Source organism: Chroicocephalus ridibundus, chromosome 5 (genome assembly GCF_963924245.1).
Source record: "Chroicocephalus ridibundus chromosome 5, bChrRid1.1, whole genome shotgun sequence".
NCBI lineage: Eukaryota > Metazoa > Chordata > Aves > Charadriiformes > Laridae > Chroicocephalus > Chroicocephalus ridibundus.
In genome coordinates this window covers 40,658,600-40,681,067 of record NC_086288.1, presented here as the reverse complement: position 1 = coordinate 40,681,067, position 22,468 = coordinate 40,658,600, and the positions used below count along the sequence as shown (strand labels likewise).

Genomic DNA, 22,468 nt, shown 5'->3' with positions numbered 1-22,468 from the left:
CCTACTAATTTCAAGCTGTGATAACTTTTAAAAGTTTGAATAGGTGATGCAATGCCAAAAGGAGATTTAAGAATGTGCCTCCTCTCCAGGGCAATCCTCACATGCTTCTGAGTATATGTCTTTGAAAATCGATCTTCCTGTTGCTTAAACAGCTCCCCCCAGCCTTGTTGTTCACGCCTAATTGTAGTTTTACAATTTTCTCCAAGTCCTGCTAGCTTTGATTCTTTGGGTAGGTTACTATAGCTTTACTCAGAGACTTAGTAAGAAAGGTTAAACAAAGATACAGCATGATCTAAATCTATTGCAGATGATATATTTTTAATATCTCCACTACTTGCACTACCAAGAAGACAGATTTTCTGTTTGTAAATAAAAAAATATTTTTTTTGTACTCCTGATGAATCAGCATTATGAAAACATGATTAGAGAGATACTCTGTGGCTCCAGTTATCATAATTATCCAGCTGTGTTGCTTTTTACCTGCTTCACAAAATACAATATTAATTATATTTTTTTCTGATATCTTAATTTTCTGTCCCAGATGCAGGCTACTTGACATGTCAGAAATCCTCTAAATAAAACATTAAAGTCTTCATGGAAAAGGAAAAACCCAGCTTCTTCCCTAAAGGCACCAAGATCCGTGAAATTAACTGTGGCATCTGTTTTAACTGTTGTTCCTGCTGATACTGCAAGATCAAGTGCTATAGCCACCTTGCATGCAAGCATCAGCAGTTGTTCAATTGTATCAAATTGTAAGATTGGTCTCATTAGCATGGTGGCACCTTTATAATTGTCTGAATGAAAACATTCAGCTTTAAAATATACTACCCCCTAAAATGAAATGGCTTTGAAAAACAGGTTTGTATTGTGATTTACTAGTAATAAAAGGTGGTTTTGTAGGAAAAAAAAAAAAAGGCAAATGATCTTCTATTTACCATTGATAAGAGTGCAAGGCAAGTAAGAAGAAATCCTGGATTGATATATAATGAATAATAATTCTTGTCAAAACTGTTTGCATTATTTGTCCTGTTTATAGTAGAGATCTGTTATAAATTCCTGAAATTCTTAATAGCAGGGGAGCATGAAACGTTTTAAAAGAGAGCTGTAAACCCAGCTTTAGGGGAAACTGAGTAATTAAGATGATTTTGTTCCATTTTGTCTTTTCAGCAGGATTGTCTCCTTATCTGAACTTAGGTGTAGGTGAAAGTTTTAAGTAGGTTTATAGTTTACTGTGTCTCGTAGGAATCTTTTTTTTTTTGTTTAGTTTTCTTTTAAGGTCAATATTTGAATTTGATCACCCCCTGCATGCACAGTTTTTTGCATGCACAGTTTAAGAGGATTAAAAGATACGTCAGAGGCCACTGTTACATTGTATTACTTAATCACCTTCTTTCTAAAGGTTTAACTTCAGAAGCGGTACAAAAACACCATACAGCTTTCACAAAGCGAACAGAGTACTGCTGCAGCTCAGAAAATAGGAAAAATAGGAAAAAGCATAGTAACAAACTTAGGATCTTAGTTGTTCTGTTGCACCCTGTTTTAATCTATCCAAGAGAAAAAAACAGTTGGTACAAGTATATCCAAGTCAGTTGGGACGTTTCTGACAGTTTAATTGGTCATTGGATCAGAACTAGGCTTTATAGAATAAAGGATACATAACATTAGGAAAGCAAGTTAAAAAGAAAACAACTACAGATTGTAATTATTTGGCTTCCTTGAATTCGGGAAGAGTTGTTCACCAGCTCTAAAGTTTGCTGAGGGGCAGTATAGAAATAGGTTTTCTGAGTCAAAAGCTGAAAGTAGCCAACAGTATAAAGTGTGTCAAGGCTGAAGGATGCAGGCAGTTGTCAGACACCAGCGTCTGTGACAGTTTGATATTTAGGAAAAGAAAGCTAGAAACCAATTCAATTTTTCACAAGATTATTGTGTACATGTGTTTATTTCTTCACATCTCTAGAATTTCATTCGTGAGGGTTAAGGGTAGATATTTGTAATGCAAGCATTGATTTACCATGTCCATAGTTGATCCAGATAGTAATTTAATTATTAGTGAGAGCTGTCACTGACTGTGAGGATTAGCAGTCTGGACCTGTTACAGCAAACACCTCTATAGTGTTCGTCTGTGGGCAACATGAATATTGTAATGTAAGGTGCAGTGATCACTCTTACCTATTCAACCAGACTGTCAGGATGTTCTTAATGTATCACATGGGGGGTTGATAGAAGTTCAGTGACATGAGTGATGCTATGGGATTGATTTCTTTAGCTTGTTGAAAAAGGTTCTTAACATTGACAGGAACTGAGGAGTCAATGTTGAGTAAATATAGTAAAGGAAAACAATGCATCTTCCTTTCTAGCTGAAGTATATCTATCCTCTTTCCCGAGAATGTCCTTATTTTCTTATCTTGAAGAACTATACATTACTACTTCCCTTGTCTTTTTCCTTTTTGTAGGCCACTTCCTGCTATTTTTTGTGTATACTGTGTAACACTTCACTCTGCAAGTGAGAAGTATAAGGTATTAGTCCCTGTAAGCTAGGGTAAGAGAATTAGGGTGAATAATAAGCATTAAGTTACTCAGTTATCTTAAATTGTTTGTTGATATTATTTGAAGTTGCTTCAGTCTTTCACATAAAGATTTGTAATAAGTCATTGATGCCCAGTGTCATAAAGATTGAAAGTACAGTTCCCAAATATTTTCCCAAAATAACCTGTGCAACCAACACAAGAGAATTTAAACAAAGATCCAGTAAATGAGGAATTAAACTACACCATCACTTCAGTTGATCTTTGTTGGGATATTTGAAATTATCAGTAAAATGCTTTTACTACCGTACTTTCATCAGGCTGCACACCAATGTTACAGAATCAGACTCACAGACTGGTTGAGGTTGGAAGGAACCTGTGGAGGTCAGCTGGTCCAACCCCCTGCTCAAGCAGGGCCACCTGGAGCGGGTTGCCCAGGACCGTGTCCAGGTAGCTTTTGAATATCTCCAAGGATGGAGCCTCTGCAAGCCCTGTGGGCAGCCTGTGCCAGTGCTCAGTTACTCTCACAGCAAAAAAAAAAAGGTTTCCTGATGTTCAGAGGGAACCTCTTGTGTTTCCCTTCGTGCCCATTGCTTTTTGTCCTGTTGCTGGGCACCACGGAAAGAGCCTGGCTCCGTTTTTGTTATGTCCTCCCTTCAGGTATTTATATACATTGAAAAGATCCCCATGAGGTTTTTTCTCCAGGGTAAACAGTTCCAGTGCTCTCAACAATTCCTCATATGAGAGATTGTATTGAACCACAAAAGTAAAGCAAGAAATCCACATTATTATTAGCTAGCCAAAGTTGTCTCACTATCATAATAGAGTCTCGTGATTATTTTTGTCATATTCAGCCATGATTAGTGGGACAATTTTCATTAGCTGTGAAGACCTGTGAAAAAGAAAAAGCTTTAAAAAAACTGGTCTGAGAACTATAGAGTATATATCTATACTTACTGAATACTAAAGTTAGCTCACTGTGCTTCTGCGTGCAAATGTATATATTCCTCCTTTAGCCAAAACATAGGGAAAGAAATACAGTCTGCTCTCACATTTTTAAGGAACACCTTGAGAAATGTGTAGCATAGTATATAACACAAATCATGTGTAATTGTAATCATGAAGTGTGATTTATAGCTCAAAATAGATTTATCACACAAAATTCCTTGTCATTTTAAAATGGTGATGTAAATCCATAGATTTCCTAGAAAGCTTGATACAATGCTTCTAGATACATACGTTAACTTATGTCGGAGTTCCTAATTATGAGTAACGTCCTGGGGAAAAAAAAAATATTGTTTGCTTAAATGCACACACAATGCAAAAATCTATAAATCTATATATATATACACGCACATATAAGTGTGTCAGCTGTATATGCCAAACACAAGTAGGTCTTTGCCAGTAGTAACTAGATCATTGAAACTATTCTGTGGAACTGAGCATTGTGATTTACTTTGGAGCGTAACATAACCACATACAAGATATAGGAAAAAATATAATCATTAGTAGTAGTCTAGAAACCTAACGTATTTTTAGAACATGAGCTCATAGAAAGTGTTTGCAGATAATAAAACCTGCAAAACAGCCTTTGCTTTCAATCTGTTTTGGCCACAGTGATGTAACATTCAATTTAATCTGACATAAGCTTTTTAATAGGGTAATGATTTATTCTTGACATTTGCACAAAGGATATAAGGAGCCTCAGAAGTAATTTTTAAATTCGTAGCTGCATATATTTATATGTAGACGAATGTTGACTATACACAGCACAAGGATAAAATTTTACTGAATTTCATTACTGCAGAGGTCATCAGATAATTGCCGAATGCTCTATTCCGTGTTACTTTTGCTCTACCTCTAAGCAAGATTTCTTCAGGCTGGAATAATGCCCCTTTTGCCTTTTAGGACTTCTGTAATGGAAATAGAAACGCATATATCCATTAAGAAGGCATTTCCAAAGAGATTGGTGGTGTTGGCATGCATTTTTTAATCACTAAGCAGGTAACCAGTGCATATGTGCAGATCAGTTGCACTGTATATGCAGTGAGTCTGGTGCATCCCAGATGCTTGCAGCTTAATGACTTAAAACTTGAATTGTACGCTCTTCTGAGACAGTCAGAGTTCTGTGACAGATAAAGAACGGAATTCTAAAATATTAAATATGGTAACCCTTGTCCTATACAGTTGAGCAGTTCGTTCCAGTGTATCACATGGAAGCAGACACGAATTTTTCTGTTATATAAAATAAAAAGTGAATAAAAAATTCTTATCAAACAATATAAATGCTCATTGACATTCTTCTGAATAATGAAAAGTTCCTTTTGCAGTGGAAGCCAAAGAGTAACTATGAAAACAAAGTGCATCTGCCTATTGTCATCTTCGTAGTATAACAAACAGAAAATACTGAGTGTAAGCTTTTCAAGGAACTAAAATATACACGTATACTCTAAGACGAAAAAGAATCCAAAGTAAAGAATTTAAAATCTTATTTGTGGTAATGGTGATTATCGCTGATATCTTATTTTTTGCTATCAGTCTCTCAGTGTTAAACTGCATTTTGTTTTAAACTGAATATGCTTAATTGGTGAGATATCAGATCATTCAAATGCTATAGGGGAAAATTGTTAGACATGGACTCAAAAAGTATGCTTTTGTTTTCTTTGTAGTGATTGCATACATGCCAATCAATTACTTTAGATTAAAATGCTCAGCATCTTGTCTTTTTGTAAAAAAATGTTTTACATTTTAATATTTTTCCAAAAAAGAATACATATTAGTTTGCTTCAAAGCAAAGTTCACTCAGTAAGAGTAAGATAATTATAAAAGGTATTTTGATACAGAAGCACATGCAGACTGACCAATATTTCATTGCACAGAATTTTTTCAAGACCAAAGTGATTTAAATGAGACACGTGTATTACACGTTGTACAAGAAAATATAAAAGAAAAAATATGTGGCTTATTAGCTTTTGACACTTCAAAATATGAAAGACTAAAGAAAGAAACAGCTTAGAAGGGGGAGAAAGGTAAAAAAAGAAAAAGTGAATAGCAGGGAGATGATGATTCTTTAATTATGCTTTTGGCTCGAGAGTGCAGTTTTGTGCCCACCAGGCAGGTACTTGGCTGCCTCATGTAGAAAGAAGAGAGAAGAGGAATTCCTCTGGGTTGGCTTTTTTCTGTCTAGATTCAACCACATATTTATGTTCCTAACTTATACTGAAGAGCTGACCTTTTTTTTTTTTTTTTTTTTTTTGGGGGGGGGGGCGCGGGTAAATGAGACAAATAAAATCTAGATACCTAATGTACCTAGTTACCATTTTTCAGAGAGGTTTTGGAGAGTTTGTGTGAATTGCTGCCCCCCATGGGCCAATATCGCTGCCTGTATCCCCAGGAAATTGCTTCTGATTATCATCACTGTTGAGTGACTGAATAATCAGAGGAGCTGTTGCTTACATCTTCTTCACAGGTGATCAATGTCAACGTCTTTTGAAAATGTCATAGTTTCTGTTTCCTTGTTTAATAATTCCTACTAAGATACCTGTCTAACTCTCTTGACATATTTGAGCTTAAAGCAGTTACTAGACATTCAGTATCCATTTATTTTATTTTAGTAAGTTATTTACTTACATCAGATATTTTATACAGCAATGTCATGGTGGTAGGGGGAGAATTTGTGCAGTGCTATTAATTGGACACAGCTCCCTCATGCTGACTCTTATTGAAAGAAACAGTACTACTAAGTCAGTAGGCGTTATTTTAATCTGATTGCTAATTTATGATTCCATTTATGAATCTGTCCACTTAATTTCTTGTTTAATAGATTTGCCCAAAATATGGTATAACATGTCTTGAGGCATCAATAGCAAAATTTACAAATTTACTTTCTAGTATCAGGAAGATAATAAAAAGAAATTCTGTTCTATGGTTTTTTAAATATTTTTTGCTTCTCAGCCTGTACAGGAAAACCTATTTTCTTTTAAAGTTTAAAGCTTTAATGAGTTTTCCTGGTTTATGTTCTGAGGCTTAAACAATAATGTTATGATACCATGGCGGGCTGTCTGTTTTGATTTCTCATTTCAACTTGGAAATGATACTGTTCATTGTAACTTTTTAAAAAAAGAAATCTCTCCACAGCTCAAGATATTGTCTAATTTCAGAAATTACTGGTTGAAGTTGTACTGAATTTTTGTACACAGAAAGTTAAACTAGGTTACCATAATGCCAACTGCTGGCCGTGCTACATCATGTTGTGCAAGAAATGTTTTTAGTCTTCTTAGATTCTCATTTTCACTTACTCATGTATGATTATCAGTAGACAGCACTCACAGCTGTCTTTGACTTTTTAACAGGTCTTTAGTCAACTGTGTCAAAAGCTTAAAAATGGCTATAACCTTTTTGCATACACTGCAGTCCTATAATCACTGCAGAATTAGTGGTGATGCTTTGAATGTGTCTGCTCTCTGCTGCGTCTGTCAGAGCTGAGCCAACAGAATGCATGCTGTCCTCTTCAACTGGTTCTGCGTAAAGCCAGATACCTTTACTTTAACAAAATTTTAACATAAAGTATCAATAAATTAAACTAATTAGTTTTTCCGTTGAAGAGAACCAGGAACACTCATGGCCTTTATGCTGAGGTGCTGGTCTGTGGCAGTGTGGCAAAAGGGCACGTATAGTGCCTTCTGTTCTCTGTCCCTGTCTGTGATTAAAATCAAATCCATAATCCATTTTGGATTTGTATTCTAGGGGCTGCAGAACAAGCTATTAAAAAAAAACAGCACCACAACACACAAAAACCAAACCTGCAAAATGTCTTAACGTTATAGGAAACAACCAAGCTTATAAGACAAGTTTGCACAATTGTTATATCAATTTAAATCAAAAAAGCTCCACAGTGGTCACATTTTAGTTGTCAAATATTACTTAAAGCAATTTCCTGCTGATCTAATACTGTAATTCAGTAATTACTGTATCGTAATATTTTAAATAAAATTATTCTCTATACTTAATGACCTTTTCAAAGTACTTACTACATCCAGTCCTACTTAAAACAATAAAACCATAAATTTATCTTCCAGGATTGACTTTAAGTTATAACAAAGGTACTCTGTGTTGTGTACAGTATGTTATAGGATTATGTTATGTTTATTCTTCCTCATAGTTACCAGCTTTTATTAATCCATGGGCAACCATAGCATTTTTTTTGTTGCTGAAACAGGAATTCAATATAAAATGAGGCTAGAGCACCAATTTTCAATATAAGTACCTTGCATATTAAGAAATAATAGCAATCTTGGCTCTTAAAGTAGAAACATATGTCGACGGTATCTATTTGTAATACATGCAGACAGCAACAGCTGAATAAAATGCCAAGTCCACTCAGGTATTCAAGCAGTAGGCACACTGTAGCCTTCAAATCACAACTGCCAAACCAGGAGGAGGGGTGGGCTTTGCACAGTACAGTATGAGTTTTTTCATATTCATTGAAGGAAAAACGGGCCTTACTGACATCAGTGACAAAGCTCCCAGTAAATGGAACCAGGATTTCTGTTTGTTTAATGAAATGAGAGCTGTGGAGAAACTCTTAAACTTGGACCCACTGCTCTGCAAGTAAATTTGCTTGGTGGTGGTGCCTGCTATTGAATGCAGTAATCTCTGTCTGCAGACATGTGCTGTGCCTCAGCTTCACCTTGTAAACAGGCGTCTGCTGTGCTCTGCAAGTCACTGAGGTGCGGTATCAGCACCTTGAAACCGAGGCAATGAGCCGTGCAGGGAGGAAAGCAACGTCATTCTGAGCTCAGTGCAGTGATAACAAAACCACATGGGTTTTTTGACCGTAGTTGGTTCACACGTAAATGTCAGTGCCTTTATCTTCAAAAGCTACCTGAATAGCCTGGTGATCCAGCTGGCCCAATATAGCAGTATATAATATATATAGAGAATATAATAGAATAGTTTAGTTTCTCAGGACTCTGTACTGCCATGTTGATCTTAATGGTGATCATTGTTGAAGGAAGACCTGAGAGTATCATTTTTACTGCTGTTGTGTGAACACTAAAGTTCAGATATCACTGTGATATATTTCTGCACATTTCTCTGTAGTTAGTGATGTGTTTTCAGAAATAGAAAACACTTTTAAGAGCACAGCTCACAAAGGGCAGAAGAGAAACATGCATGAAATTGAAGTTCAGTAACATAAAATAGAGTGCTATCTGAATAATAACTAGGAAATTATGTTAAAAACCTTTTGACAGAGAACAGAAGAGTCTGTGAAAAAATAGGCATAATTTCACACTATAAATATTTCTTACTGCTCTTACTAAACTATCTTCAAAACCATTATCAGTAGACATTTGATTATTTCTTAAAATAATTAAATACTGGTATTGGTTTTTACTTTTAAAGCCTCAGCTATTGATTCATTATTTTCACTCTTTCTGACCAAGTACTGATGTCACTGGCAGTTTAAACAGTTTCATGAATTTTTGCAAACAGTACAGAACAGTGATGCCATTATTAGGAGTAATAGTTGTTTCGAAGTCTCAGATGCGGTCGTGAAGAGGTTCACAGTTGATGACATTTGGCAGTTCTTTTCAGCTGTAGGCAATGGTGCTGATAATCACACATCCAGTTAGTTCAAATACCTTTCATGCTTTATGATTAACAAGCAAAATTATAACTGAAGAGATTGCTGCCTGGCATCTCTAATTGTCCATATTCTTTTTGTCTTGAAAGGTCCTTAATCACGATATGGAAAAGCAACGTACGCTCTTATTGTGTAGTTTTTTTGTCTACAATACAATACATGTTATTGTGTAGTTTTTTTGGTTTTTTTCAAAGAAGTCATATTTCCTTAAGCAAAAAGTTTATATATCTATATATATTTTATTTTTTTTTAATGGACGTAACTTAGGACATTTTTCATTGTGAACAATGTCAACAGAATTGTTTGAACAACTACCAAGATGTCTGTTGATCAGTGTTAGCATTCCCTTCCTTTTCAAAGGACCAAGTAGTTGGTCTAGACAGCACCAAAGTGGGGATGAAATTCTGGCTGTACTGAAATCATTACTACTGATTTCAATGTGATGAGAATTTCTCTAAATGTCAGGAAATATGCTGGGATCTTCAACATACACTAATATGATAAGAAGTTTGCTTAAAGATATAGTGGTCTTCATTAGCAATATTAGCTTTGTTCTGTTCTGCATACAAATGGTGCTGATTTGTGCCTGCTGTAAGCAGCTCCTTTCAAAAACTTTCGTACTTGCAAAATAGCCATGCAGATAGAGTGCATGCAAGTATACTGCAGTTCCATGTGGATAGACTGCAGCTTGAAAAGAAGCATTTCCTAAAATATGTCATGATACTGAGACTGATCCCTCATGGAGCTTGGTTTGCAGCTGGTGTTGTTTAATGTCACAGATTACCTAGGTTTACTCTGTGTATTAAAGATTCTCTATAACATATCCATCTTATATGAGGACTGCAAACATATAAAGATGACTTGATGGTTTTCTTTGGAGCTGGGTCCCTCTGAGAATGGCTATTTCTTATCTGTGATTTGCACCAGATGAGTACAACAGCCATCATGTGCAACATCGATATGTCTCAGAGCTGAGCAAAACAGTGTCTCAGTGAAGACTTGGACATGTCTTAGGGACTTAAGAACAGCTGGTTAATGTTAAACTAGCTTTGCATTTTGTATTCAGTGTATTTATACTCTTTTGTTTCTAGTTTTATATCTAAAAGCTGAAATTTTATTTTAAAATTGTGGATTTTTTTATTACATGTGCCTTCAGTTGAGGCCACCAAGAGAGAAACCAGATTAGATTCATATCTGGCTCTAGAAATCTGTTGTGCACAAATGGTTGGAGATCAGGAAACACTTATTCTGTCGTTATGTGTTTCACTATGCATCCACTTTTTCCCATTCTTGGAGAGTGAGTACTGGGCTAGATGAGCCTTTGGTCTGGCATACCGCTGTCAGTCTTACATTCTTCCGTAACCCCCACAGACCATGTCTTGTCAGGGGCTAAGTTTTGAGATGTTGGTACCAGTATTTATAAACTCTATCCATTTTACAAAAAGAAAATGACTGGAGACACTGCCTGTTTACCTGGCTCAAGTAAACAGTGGAGTCTCGTAAATAGCGATACAGAATTTTATCACTATCCTGTTGTGTTGGCTATTTGTGTTTGCAACTTGTGCTTCATAACCTTACCCTTATGGAATAACAAATAGATTTCAGGAGGATCTTAATCAAGCAGATTTTCTCTCCTTGTCCTTTCATAAAAATAGAGTATTTATTTCCTTGAAACATGAAATGTGCAGATAGTCAGAAATGATCAGGTTCTGCATTAGTTACCGATTTAAATTCTGCAAACTCAAGACATCTCTGAGCCATGGATCAAACAGGAGGAGAAGGCATATCACAAAAATAGCACCCTTTCTACAGCACCTGTGAATAGCCGATCTTGGAGACAAGAGGCTTGATGCAGTTTGGTGTGACCATAAACAGCCATCCTTAAAACAGCTCTGCAGCTTCTGAATTGTCATTCTTAATGATGGGATGTTACTGTTTTGCTGCATTTGCTGTGGTGAAAATTTTCTTCTGTCTCCCTTTCCTGTCTAGTAAGCTTTTTCTCTCTGCAAATGAGGTTAGTGGAGTTCATTCATTTGTAGGTTTACAGTCCTTTCCTTAGTTTTTCTTCCGTTTGCAGATTTTCTGATTGAAGCCTGATGTTCCTCTCTGATGGCCCCAAATTGTAATACATACCATAGTTCTTGTTTAGCTACTACCAAGGAACACTGTGCATTTCCTAGATACCACAGGAGGTGTATAGATATCAGCAGAATGCACTGAGCCATTTGGAGACCAAACATTCATCTTAACAAAAGAAATGCCATCAGCTTTCTGGAGAAATTTATAGATTTCTGAAATCTTAAGTGGCAGCGTTATAACTGGATTTCCTCAACGTTGTATTTGGTGTTACTGCAAGTGACAAAAGCTACAAAGTCTCTGATAGCCTTGCACATTAACTTCACTGAGTGCTTTGATTTTGTTAAACTTGCATGGGGTCTTCTGTTGACAATTCAGGTAACTTAGGTTTTTATCCCTGTGTTTAAGAAGAGGTCTTCTAAAGAGTTTAGGAGAGTTACTCAATGCAGCTGGTCAAATGGCAGATATCTTCTATTTCTTCCCTTTTAGTCTTTGTTCAATTGAAATGGAAAGGCTATATAGATGAAGAACTTTCTATTTTGTTGCTCACTAACAGGATATGTTAGAGCAGAAAAGCTTCAGTTTAAGCTTTCCAAAAAGTGCATGCTGTTGCTACGTTCAGTTGGGTATCTGTATTGTGTCTGCATGCATGGACCCTGATCTGTAATGGCAAAACAGCAACCCCGGGGTTAGAATCCAGTCTGCTCAGACAAAACCTGTATTATCTCTGTACCTCAGTCAGTAGAACAGGTTGAAAAAACTGAATATTTTGATGAAAATAAGATCAGCTTTCTTGGTGGAAATATCTCCCTTTTTCCATTAATTTTGTCTTGACAATTTTATTTTGAAAGAAGGGTGCCAGCCTCTGGAAGTCTTATTTTCTCTTCTCCTGTAGAAAATTGAAAGCTTTACGAAAGGTAAACTTACACATTTTTATTTAATAATTACTTTATGATGACATAGTTCATTAGGGTACTCACTTCATCTTCAGCATTGTAGTTCAATATCTCCCCTGAAGAAAGGTGTTAAATCTGTTCCTTAAACTAAGAGAGCACCCAAAATGTTTTTTTTTTTTTTTCCTCAACATTGTCATGCCTTGCGAAATAGTTCAGTGACCATTAACTTGCTCTGGAGCCACGTCTTCTTATGCTGAACATGATGTTGTCTCCATTTCTGGGCTGCAAATTTGGGGTTAAGGAATACGGGAGAGCACATAAGGGTATATTTGCACTGTCAAATAATGTAGCTCATTGGCTTGTTCCTTGGCTCTTGTCCTTGGCTATCTCCACTATTAGTTCGCTGCCAGACTCTCTGCTGAGGTAAAGTATCATCTGTTCCCCTTTCAGATGTACCTCTGGGGATAGTTTTCTCCATGGACTTCTTCCTGCAGACTATATGGGTGAAAAAGCAGCAGATTTATAGTCCTTTAAGCTGCAAAGTCTCCCAATGGTATCCTGTCAAACACCGTACCTTCCAACATTTTCACACACCCACATGCCACACCGGTGCATGCTTCTCATACCCTTCTTATTTATAAAACAGCACTTTGAACAATTTTTCTCTTCCTCGCCACAAATAATAAATGTAATCCGGTAGGGTCACTCTTGGTAATGCAGGATTTGCGGATTTAAAATATGTATAGGAATAACGAACCACACTAGAAATTACCAAGTCTAAATAAATTCTTATCTCTATGAATATTCATATACCTCTCATAAAAATTCTCTGATCTACATCAGACATTCATGAACAATCCATTTCGTGTTTGGTGCATAGACTAGCAAAACATAATTGCACTTTACTAACATATTTCATATATGCATGTGTAAACATTTCAGATATTTGTACCCTAATCATATCTTTTTAAAATCATTACTTTCTTAATTTCTCCTTCAACTTTTGATTAGTGAATTTGTGCAGAGATGCAGCTGCAGATTACGTCTATTTAACTGGAGTTCTGATTTCAATGAGGTGGTGGTACAAAGTAGTAGAGTTTGCATCTCAGTGCATGTGATTCATGTGCCGGGGGAGTGGATCCTGCTGTTATATTACTGAATTAATGGATTGACTGTCATAGTTTTCTTCAGTAGTAGAGAAAGAGCTTGTCTACCTCTGATGGCCTCACTTTAAGAAAGACACAAATAACTAAATTGGAGTGATTCCACCCTCTCAGTCCTCACTGGGAGGTCTTGGGGCACATGTGTTCTTTAATGCACAATTTTAAGTGATTAAGAGCAATGTTAGTGATGAAGCATTCAAGAAAGACACAGAAGAAAATGGTTAGGGTAAGTACAAAGTGGTTTAAAGCATCATATCACAATCTAAATAGGAAAAGAAGAAAACTGCTGCAAGCCTCTTATCAGCCCCGAATATTACTGATTTCAGAAAATGTCTAATTTGAAATGTTGAAATAATATATATATTTCAGTTTTCCTTATAAAGAACATTGTTCAGTGATTTTTTTATCCTTGTGTACTAGGTTTCAAGGGATGTTATGTCAAAAGAAAAAAAGTTTTTGTAGGACCCTGTCAATCTTGTCTTTGAAAGGAAGAAAATGTCCTGACTTTGTACCAGATCTGTGTAATGCTTTCAGGAATCCTTGAAACTGAATTCAGAAAACTAACTCACCTTTTGGGGTATGGTTGGCTGGAAAGCTTTTGCCACTGACAAAATTGCTATTCTGTCCCTATTTGATATTATGTGAAATACTGGATTCAATTGAATATATGAAAATATTTGGGAATGAAAAGATCTTGTAATACTGCATTTTACAGTGGAGTATCTCCTTACTATCTAACTTTTTTGATGACTATCTAGCTTCATAAGCATGCAATTTATGGATTAATAACATCATTTTCATCCTTAGAAATTAATAGCAGAGCATGATGAGAAATGGTAACCAACACTAAAGGTTATCAGCAGTTAGCAAAGGAAGCCATATATTTTGACTGTCCTCCAGAAAATAAATTAACAAATTCCACATCAGGTCTGTGATACTTCTCAGAGATTAAAGAATTGCTGTTGTCTTATTTAATTACAGTGTTTTAGTAAGTTTACATATTTAAAGTTGAAAATACTATCTTAGCACATAAATTGTGTATGTTTTGCTTACTACTATTTTTCCTGCACTCAGAAATGTTCATTCTATTTAAATGTGAAGTCTTTAAAACTGTGAGGACACAAATATCAGATTTATTTTATGAAAATGTAATTTAATTGAAATCATTTTAAATTTTATGAAACATTAATCATGAGCAGAATGTCTGTATGGAACATTAATTTGAGGCAGTAAGAATAAGCAGCTGCAGTTCCCTGATATGGTATCTGCAGCATTTATATTAATTATCTCGTAACATAGACTAACTGAAGTAGAAAATTCATTATGTTTAGTTAAATAGTAAGGAAATCAGAATGCTTTTATTTGTTAATTTCAAGGTATCTTCCTAAAATCATTGGCCCTAGAGGTAACAGATGGCTAAATAAACTTCATGAGCTTATAAAAATAGAAATACACATATGAAGTTTTTAAATTTACAGCCTTTTTTTTTTAAAAAAAAGTTCTGATTATACAGATGGGACTGTAAAAAGATGACTGAAATGACTATCCCATCCTTGAGTTACAAGTTTGAAGGGCTTTTTGTCCTCCTGCCAAATTTATTGGGCTTTGCAACCACATTTCTTTTTGCCATATGTTATTCTTCCTTTTTGTGACAGAGGTGATACAGAGCTAGAAATGCTGCCGTATATTGCAGGAATTGCAAGGCCATTTGCATACAACTTGAGTTCTGGTGTTCTTAGACTAAATTTAGAGTTAGCCAAATGGGAACTAGCCCTTAGTCTGGAGGCAGGAATTTTTAGTTCAAGCAATCAGTTCCTCAGGGCTGAATTCATAAACCTATGCAGAATGGCATCGTTGCAGAGTACTGACACTAGGTAGGTACACTATATATGTAATGTTCCAGTTTACTTTAACAGATACTGACTCTAAAGGCAGTGCTGAATTCTAATGGCAATTCTATTAGGGTTACAGTATTTTCACACAGGGCGCTCTGGAAAAGAAATACATTTATATGCCCATACTGGATGTGCAGTTAATCAGCGCATCTCGAGTAGGTAATGCGTTGAAAGGGCATCAGACTGTATAAGCATCAGCTGTGGACTGCTCTAAATAATCCTCCTCACAGCTGAGTCAGAATTGCTGCTGTAACCAGGTTTCTGGCTGTCTAGCAGTCCTGGACAGATGGATGCAATCCTCAAGTTATAGTGTGAGAAAACGCTCCTGTATTTTTCAGGGAAAACAGTACAGAATTACGAGAGAGTAGTATATTGTTTATTCATTGTTTATTTAAAGAGGGGTAGTCCTTCATATAGTGAGGAACCTTCATATGAATAGCATGATGATCACAGGACACGAATGACTGGACACCGTGCTGAGCGACCTAATGTAATTAGACCTGCTTTTAGCACAGGGTAAGACCAAATGGCTTCTGGAGTTCCCTTCCAACATAAATTATTCTGTGATCATATGCAGTGATTCCAACACATAGAAAAAGTTGGGATGATCAGAAGTCTTGTTTTAGCACACACTGATTGTTGAGTTACCCATCTCACGTGGAGTAATTCCTAGTTTGCTGTAGGAGGTGGCTGATGTGTACCCTGTTCTTCAAATTGTCCATATGATCTCTGTGTATTTACTTCTCGGTTATTTTATTATATGCACAAACTTCTGAATATAGTTCTGCCCAGTTGCAGTAGATTGTACGTGCTGGGGATGATCTTCTGCAGTTCTGCTTGTAGGGAGCGTGTATCTTGAAACACGTGACAGAGTTGTGTGGCACAACCACATTGTGCGATAGTGGAGTACCACATTGTGTCTCAGAAGTGTGCCTTCTGGCAGGGCAAGGTACTTCATCTCTCACTCTGAAACAAAGCCTTAATCTTTCTCCTACAACTTAATCCCACTGGCCATATCGTCAGTAAATCATAGTTTTCAGGCTAACTGGCTATTAGTGGATTCGGGAATGGAAGTGTCATATTATGTTACGTTAGATAAAGTCTTTTAGGAATATTCTGGCTGCAGGGCATAAAAGAAGACAGACCAGTGGGAGAGTTCTACACTTAAACTTCTGTTAACCTGTGTGCTAATAATTTCTTTAGGTTTATATAGCTTCCTTCACAATTGTCGGGCCTTCTGCTTTTAGAATTGAATATTGAACTGAGCTCTGCTAAAAAAGTAGGTGAAAGTATCTCTTCCCAAAGTAAACAGAGATACAGGTTCTGTCTACAGCCTTATGGTCCCATATATTACTGTGAATGATGCTACATAGTTTGGGGTGTGTTGATTGCTGCTTTTGTTTTCTAAATGTCTTTTTTGACCCTTCACTTAACAAAAGCTACTCCTTAATACAACAGTATGTCAGTGTGTTTATTATGTCAATACGGTAATGATTTACACCTCCTAAACTACAGATAATTTTATGTATGTGTCTGTGTGTTTGTATAAAAAGTATACACTGTTCAAATAACTTGTATTTTGTTATATGAGAAAGCTAAGACTGGTTTAAATATGTTAGGGAATTTAATCCATTATGCTAGTTCCAAAATACGTTCTGCATGTCTTTATAGCTTTCAGTAGCACTATTTTTACTTCTTCATCAATTAGCTTGAGTTGAAAGGCACTGAAAGAACACATACTGATTAGCATTTTCAAATATTCTACTTCCAATCAGTAAATTATATTCAAATGCCAACATAAATTGTAACATTTACTGTATGTGAAAACAAATTGAACAGTTGGTTCCACCTAGCATTTAAATAATATTTATTATAAAGAGGTTTCTGGATTGGGTACCCGCAAGTTTTCAAATTCCTTCATTTTTTGCATAGCCTTATATGTTGGTTTTAAAATACAGTCGGTTTTTATTACTTCAAATGACAGGAGACTGGAGTAACCTTTGAGCTAGTGATTTCATTTTACCCCATACTAATTCTCTTAATGGCTACTAGAATTGATTGTAGTAGCAGGAATGCCTTGCATTGGCATTAGACAAAACCAGAAGTACTTCTTGGCAGTTCCTGAATGCATTTATGTGATTTAATATGCATTTTTTGATTACTGTCTAACCTTCTCCAACCTTTACTGTCTGTCTTTCACCATTAAAGATTCATCTCCCAGTCTATCAGGTGAAATAATAGTCTGAATAGATCTGAATTACCTCATCTTGACCTATTTTAAATCAGTACAGACCAATGCATACAATAATTTCAGCAGCATGTATCTTTAGAGGCTGATCGCTGGGACGAAAAGTCCCTAAACATATTCTAGAATGCATCAGCCCATTAATTAATGTAATTTTTCATCATTTAGCATAACCCTGAGCAAGCACGTTTCAATGGCAAATAGCGTTCTAGTGAAAGGATTGTTAGGCTGATCCTCTCTGTTCCAGAATACAAGGTTTATTCACATCAATCCGTGTGAATTAAGGTGGAGTGCTGGGGCAGGTACTGTACTGAGACGGTACAGATCAGAAACAAAGCTAAATGTAGCCATTTTCAGTAAATATACCTGATTTCTTTTTGTAACTTAAAGATTTTACTTAAGTATATCTGAGTTACGTTGTGCAGCACAGCTCCTCTGAAAAAACCAGTTGTGTTTTTAACTTTCGTAATGTCTGAATATTGTTCTCCACTTCTTATGACTTTCTGAAAGCTAATTTTAGACTGAACTCTTTTACATGTGTTCTGTGTTCATCTGAATGTTCTTGGAAAGTTGAGCAAAACTTATTGATAAGTTTCTGTGTCAATGGGAACCGAATTGTTTATTTTACTATTTTAAAGGTTATTTTGCTACTCCTTTCGTTTTTACATGTTAGAAAAATCTGAAGCATGATAAGTTCTTTTAGAAAAAACTTCCATATAGTTGAAGTTATTTGACATTCAAAATCATATCTTTAACCTGTGGAAAATGTTAGAAAGGATTTTATACTTTTTTAATAACCCACACTATAAGAATCTTCAGTGTGGCTGACTCAATACATGGAACGTTAAATGAGATTCTTTCTCTAGTCTGAGGCCCTCAGTTTACTCACAATGTACAAATATTGCCTTAGTCATTTTGGCCACAGTACAGAAATGTGATTTTATTATGAAACAAAAAGGGAGGAAAAATTCCATAATAGTATAACGTTATATTAAGAAGTAATATGGAATTCATGTACTAATTTGATATAGAAATGCTCAAAGACCTGATAACAAATGACACTGATATCTAAGCACTACCATTTTTATTCTTTGATTTACCTAAGAAATTCTGTTATTTTCCAGCAATTTTAATCATATATGTTCATGGGCACTGATATATGTGCACTTTTTAGCATTACTTCTATATATGCAGTATTCTTTTTTGCTGGACTGACAGGGTGAGCAATTAGTCTATACTCATATTTTGTGACCAAAAAGTTACATGTCTGTAGTGACTCAGGCACAATGAAGTCACTGCTGGCTATCCTCTAAGTATGTGTGTTTTCATAAATGAATTTATTAACTAAAAACCTATGAAAAAATGTAGGTAGGTCTCTCTAACTTTTGATCAACTCTGCTTGCTTTATGCTTCTTAAATAAGACAGTAACAGTTAAATCTTTTTATGAGATGCTAGTTAATGTACTAAATGTTCTTTGATAAAAAACTGTGATACTCAAATATTGAAATATGAGACGTTGTTATAAACCCATGCTTTAAATCCTTGCTAAGAACAGTTTGTCCATGTAAATTATTGAGTATGTGGATTAGTGTAGTTCTGCTGCATCTCTCATGTATATTTCGCATGTAGAGGACATCTGCTTTTACTTGACACATTAGAAATGTTGTGAACCAAAAATTCACTGTGCATTTCAATTAATAATACAGTAAATGTAATTACCTACAATGCTTGAGAGCTGACGTCAGCACTTGAGTAGCTATGGGGTGTAAAATAGGCAAATGACCATTTAATCGCTTTGTTTTGCATTGCCTTGATTTTTGAAGGTGATCCATTCCCATGATAAAGTTATCAAAATCATTTAAATGAACCAAAAATTTACAATTTTCTCATTCTTTGTTTTGAGATAAAAACCATAATTTAAACTGTCAAGCAAAGTTTGGGAAAAGGGTTATAAGAAGTTGAAGTTGGAAGAATGCCAACTGAGGTCTGATATGGCATGTATCTGATGCCCAAAGTGTGCTATATGTACCTTCCATTTTGAAAGGAATGCAATTCACGGGAACACAGAAAATATCATTTTATGTCATATTGTGCATGACAGTGGTTAGTACTAGATGCTGAAACAGCAAGCTCTGTTTTATTCTTATACCTAATAGCGAAAGAGGCTATTTTCTTAGTGCTCCTTTTCTTAGTGCTTAGTTTTCACGTGTTAATGAGCTTAGGAGATATTTAGCTTCAGTGTGTCTATTTGGCTGCTTCTCCATCACACAGCTGCCATACGCATCTTTCTGTTAATGTTATTCAAGCTAAGCTTTTACTTATAGCTGGCACTTCCTCATGCTCTCCCTTTTGTGTGTGTATGTATATATATATACATATATACACACACATACATATATATGGCTGTATGTGTGAGTCTGTGCCTCTAAAATGAGCTTATATGCTGACTCTGAGCAGGTCACCTAAGCATCAGAGGTTAATCGGAGTAGCACTGCATATAGAGAAGTTAGAAGTAGATGAAAATAGCTAGGTCAGTGCACCACATTAATGTCGCTATGTTATTTCTGGGACTGGTGGTGGTATTGTACAATATTGTGCAGGGTAGATAAGTGGAAGAGGTTAGGTGGCAGGTCAGGTACCCTTAATGGTTGTGCTGTGCTCCATTCAATTCTAAAAATCTTTCTCTTAAACCAAGGGAGGGTAGTTAGAGAAGGGAACGGTATTATTCTATTTCACCTGTAATGGGAGGGGAAATTAAAGAGGAACAGGGTGTCCCAAGTTAATACCTGATTCTTTATGCTGACCTCTCCGCTGGTGCAAGGATTGGTAAAGGAAGGTGTCATTGTAGCAAACGTGGAAATCCCACAAGTCTGAATTATGATGTGTAGTCTTGATGCAGGAGAGGATTTTCATTTATTTGTTTTGATATGACATTTTTGAACATACATGCCCATATATCATAAAAATGTTTTCCCTGCTTCCCTATCGAATTATAAGAAAATTTGTTCCATTACACAAGAGAAAAGCGCAAAAAGTTTTATAAAAACGTCAGTTCATAATATATGCAAATGTTTGTATAGATTGCACATAATTCTTTCATGGAGAGAATCAAAGTCTCAAGGGAGACTTCAGCAAAGAATGAATAAAAAAATGCTTAGATGCCTGCTATTGTACAGGCATTGATAGTTGTTGAAATAAAGACATGTTTCAATCTTACTTTAGAATACAAGTAGGTGTTTCACAGTGTTCAATTTAATAAAGCGCGCTGAAGCCTATGTCACCAAGTATTATGGATTGCTACATAATAAAGGACAAGTAAGCTGAACTGGAGATTTATTTTCAAGAGCATCACAGTGAAGCTCTGCTAACTTATGTATGAGCTCTTCAGATTGTAGTTTAGTCAGATATTGGTAGACCTGGAAAACAATCTTGATTTGGAAGTGATAACTGCTGACAAGGAAGTGGAAGGTATTTTGTTACCTAGGGAGGCATACCCCCAGTGTCTTTCCTGCTTTTGTCATCTTCCAGATCCTGTTATTTCTCTTGTCTTCTCCCAGCTTCTCTCAAACACATCAAATGGGAAAACAGAGTTCTGGAAGAGATACCTGGTTGCTCCAAGCACACTTTTTCTTAGTCGTCTTCAGTAGCTTAATAGTGAAGTTGAATAGGTCTCCTCACTGCCCATCTCTGTCATCTGCTTCTGGTGCTGGCTTCAGTAGTAACTGCCAGTACCGTACAGCACTTCAGCCAGTCTGCTACTGATCTGCTGTTCTCGGTGCTACGGATGCTGTCTTTGGTCTTGCATGCTTTTTCTACCTTTACTCTTTCTGGTCAAAGAAGTCATCCTTTCCATCACCAAGTGTCTGTACAGTTGCCTGTTTGCAGTTAGGTGCTCACAAATGTTGGCTTGTAAAACTACATTCAATCAAATAAGCTTTCAGAACACTCTTGAAGCACTTTATCTGTTAACCATATTTCCTCTTTTCACGCTTCAGTATAGAAAAGTAATTGAACGTTCCTGCATTATTTGCCTAAATCACGTCTCTGCCCTGTTCTGGTGGGGATTTTGTTACTGATGCCTTAATGAACATAGAAATGAAACTCCAAAAGACTGTCATGGGTGTCTCTGCCATAAAGCCTCATCTACAGTAAGATCTGTGCTAGAACGGTTTCTAGTAGTTTACAATAGTTTGCAAATGTGTCTAGATATATGTAATTTCATAATTGCTTTATACATCAGGCATTTATTTCTGAGGACCTTAGTTGGGTCTTGAAGGCATACCTAAGTAACAAAACTGAATTTTATGAATTAAAGAAAGCTGTGGAACATATATGTTTACATTATTTTATGTGTTTTACTTTTTTTTTAACATAGTTTGAAAAGTTCTACTTAGCATCCAGGAGAAAAACATTGAACAGCTCTGCGTTTTCTTTTTCAGTGTGCAGTGACCTGGAATTCAGGGAGGTTGCAAACAGATTGAGAGACTGGTTTAAGGCACTTCATGAAAGTGGATTTCAGAATAAGAAGACCAGGATTGTTCAAAGGCCGGAAAGAACCAGTAAGAGATTTCTACTTGTCTTATTTGATGTTCTCTTTGATACTTTTCTGGAGTTTTGTAGTTCCGTTGCGCATTTGTTCTCATGTGCTTTAAATAGGCATGTGTATGAAACCATAACTTTGTGCTTTCCCAAGTTATTTTATTATTTATGGTTTAGTACTGATATAAGATGTTCACTTTAAACTTTCAACATTATTTGGCAGGACTCTTGTTTGTAAGAATGTATGACAGCTACCATTCATAGTGCTTTCGTTTGTGAACGCTATCAAATTGTCTGTTTGATATAACTTGATACTCCTATACCGCTGTATAAGGAGACAAAACAGAATAAACAAGTAGGGATTTTGAGCAACTTTTCCATAGGGAAAAGTGAGTTGCTGAATGTCTGGCCCTAAGAAATAATGTGCAGGAGCTGTGATTATGTGAGATCCATTGTTGCTAGTTGATGCCACTGTAGGTACT

At 36.0% G+C, this 22,468-nt stretch overlaps 1 protein-coding gene across 1 annotated transcript in view; it reads left to right on the top strand.

The window, feature by feature from the left end:
* The window catches only part of SPOCK3 (SPARC (osteonectin), cwcv and kazal like domains proteoglycan 3), a 215,789-nt gene that overhangs the window by 169,008 nt on the left and 24,313 nt on the right, over positions 1–22,468 (top strand). Inside the window, exon 7 of the mRNA XM_063336428.1 lies at positions 21,887–22,006. Coding sequence (XP_063192498.1) covers positions 21,887–22,006 — 120 coding nt within the window. The remainder of the gene's footprint in view (positions 1–21,886; positions 22,007–22,468) is intronic.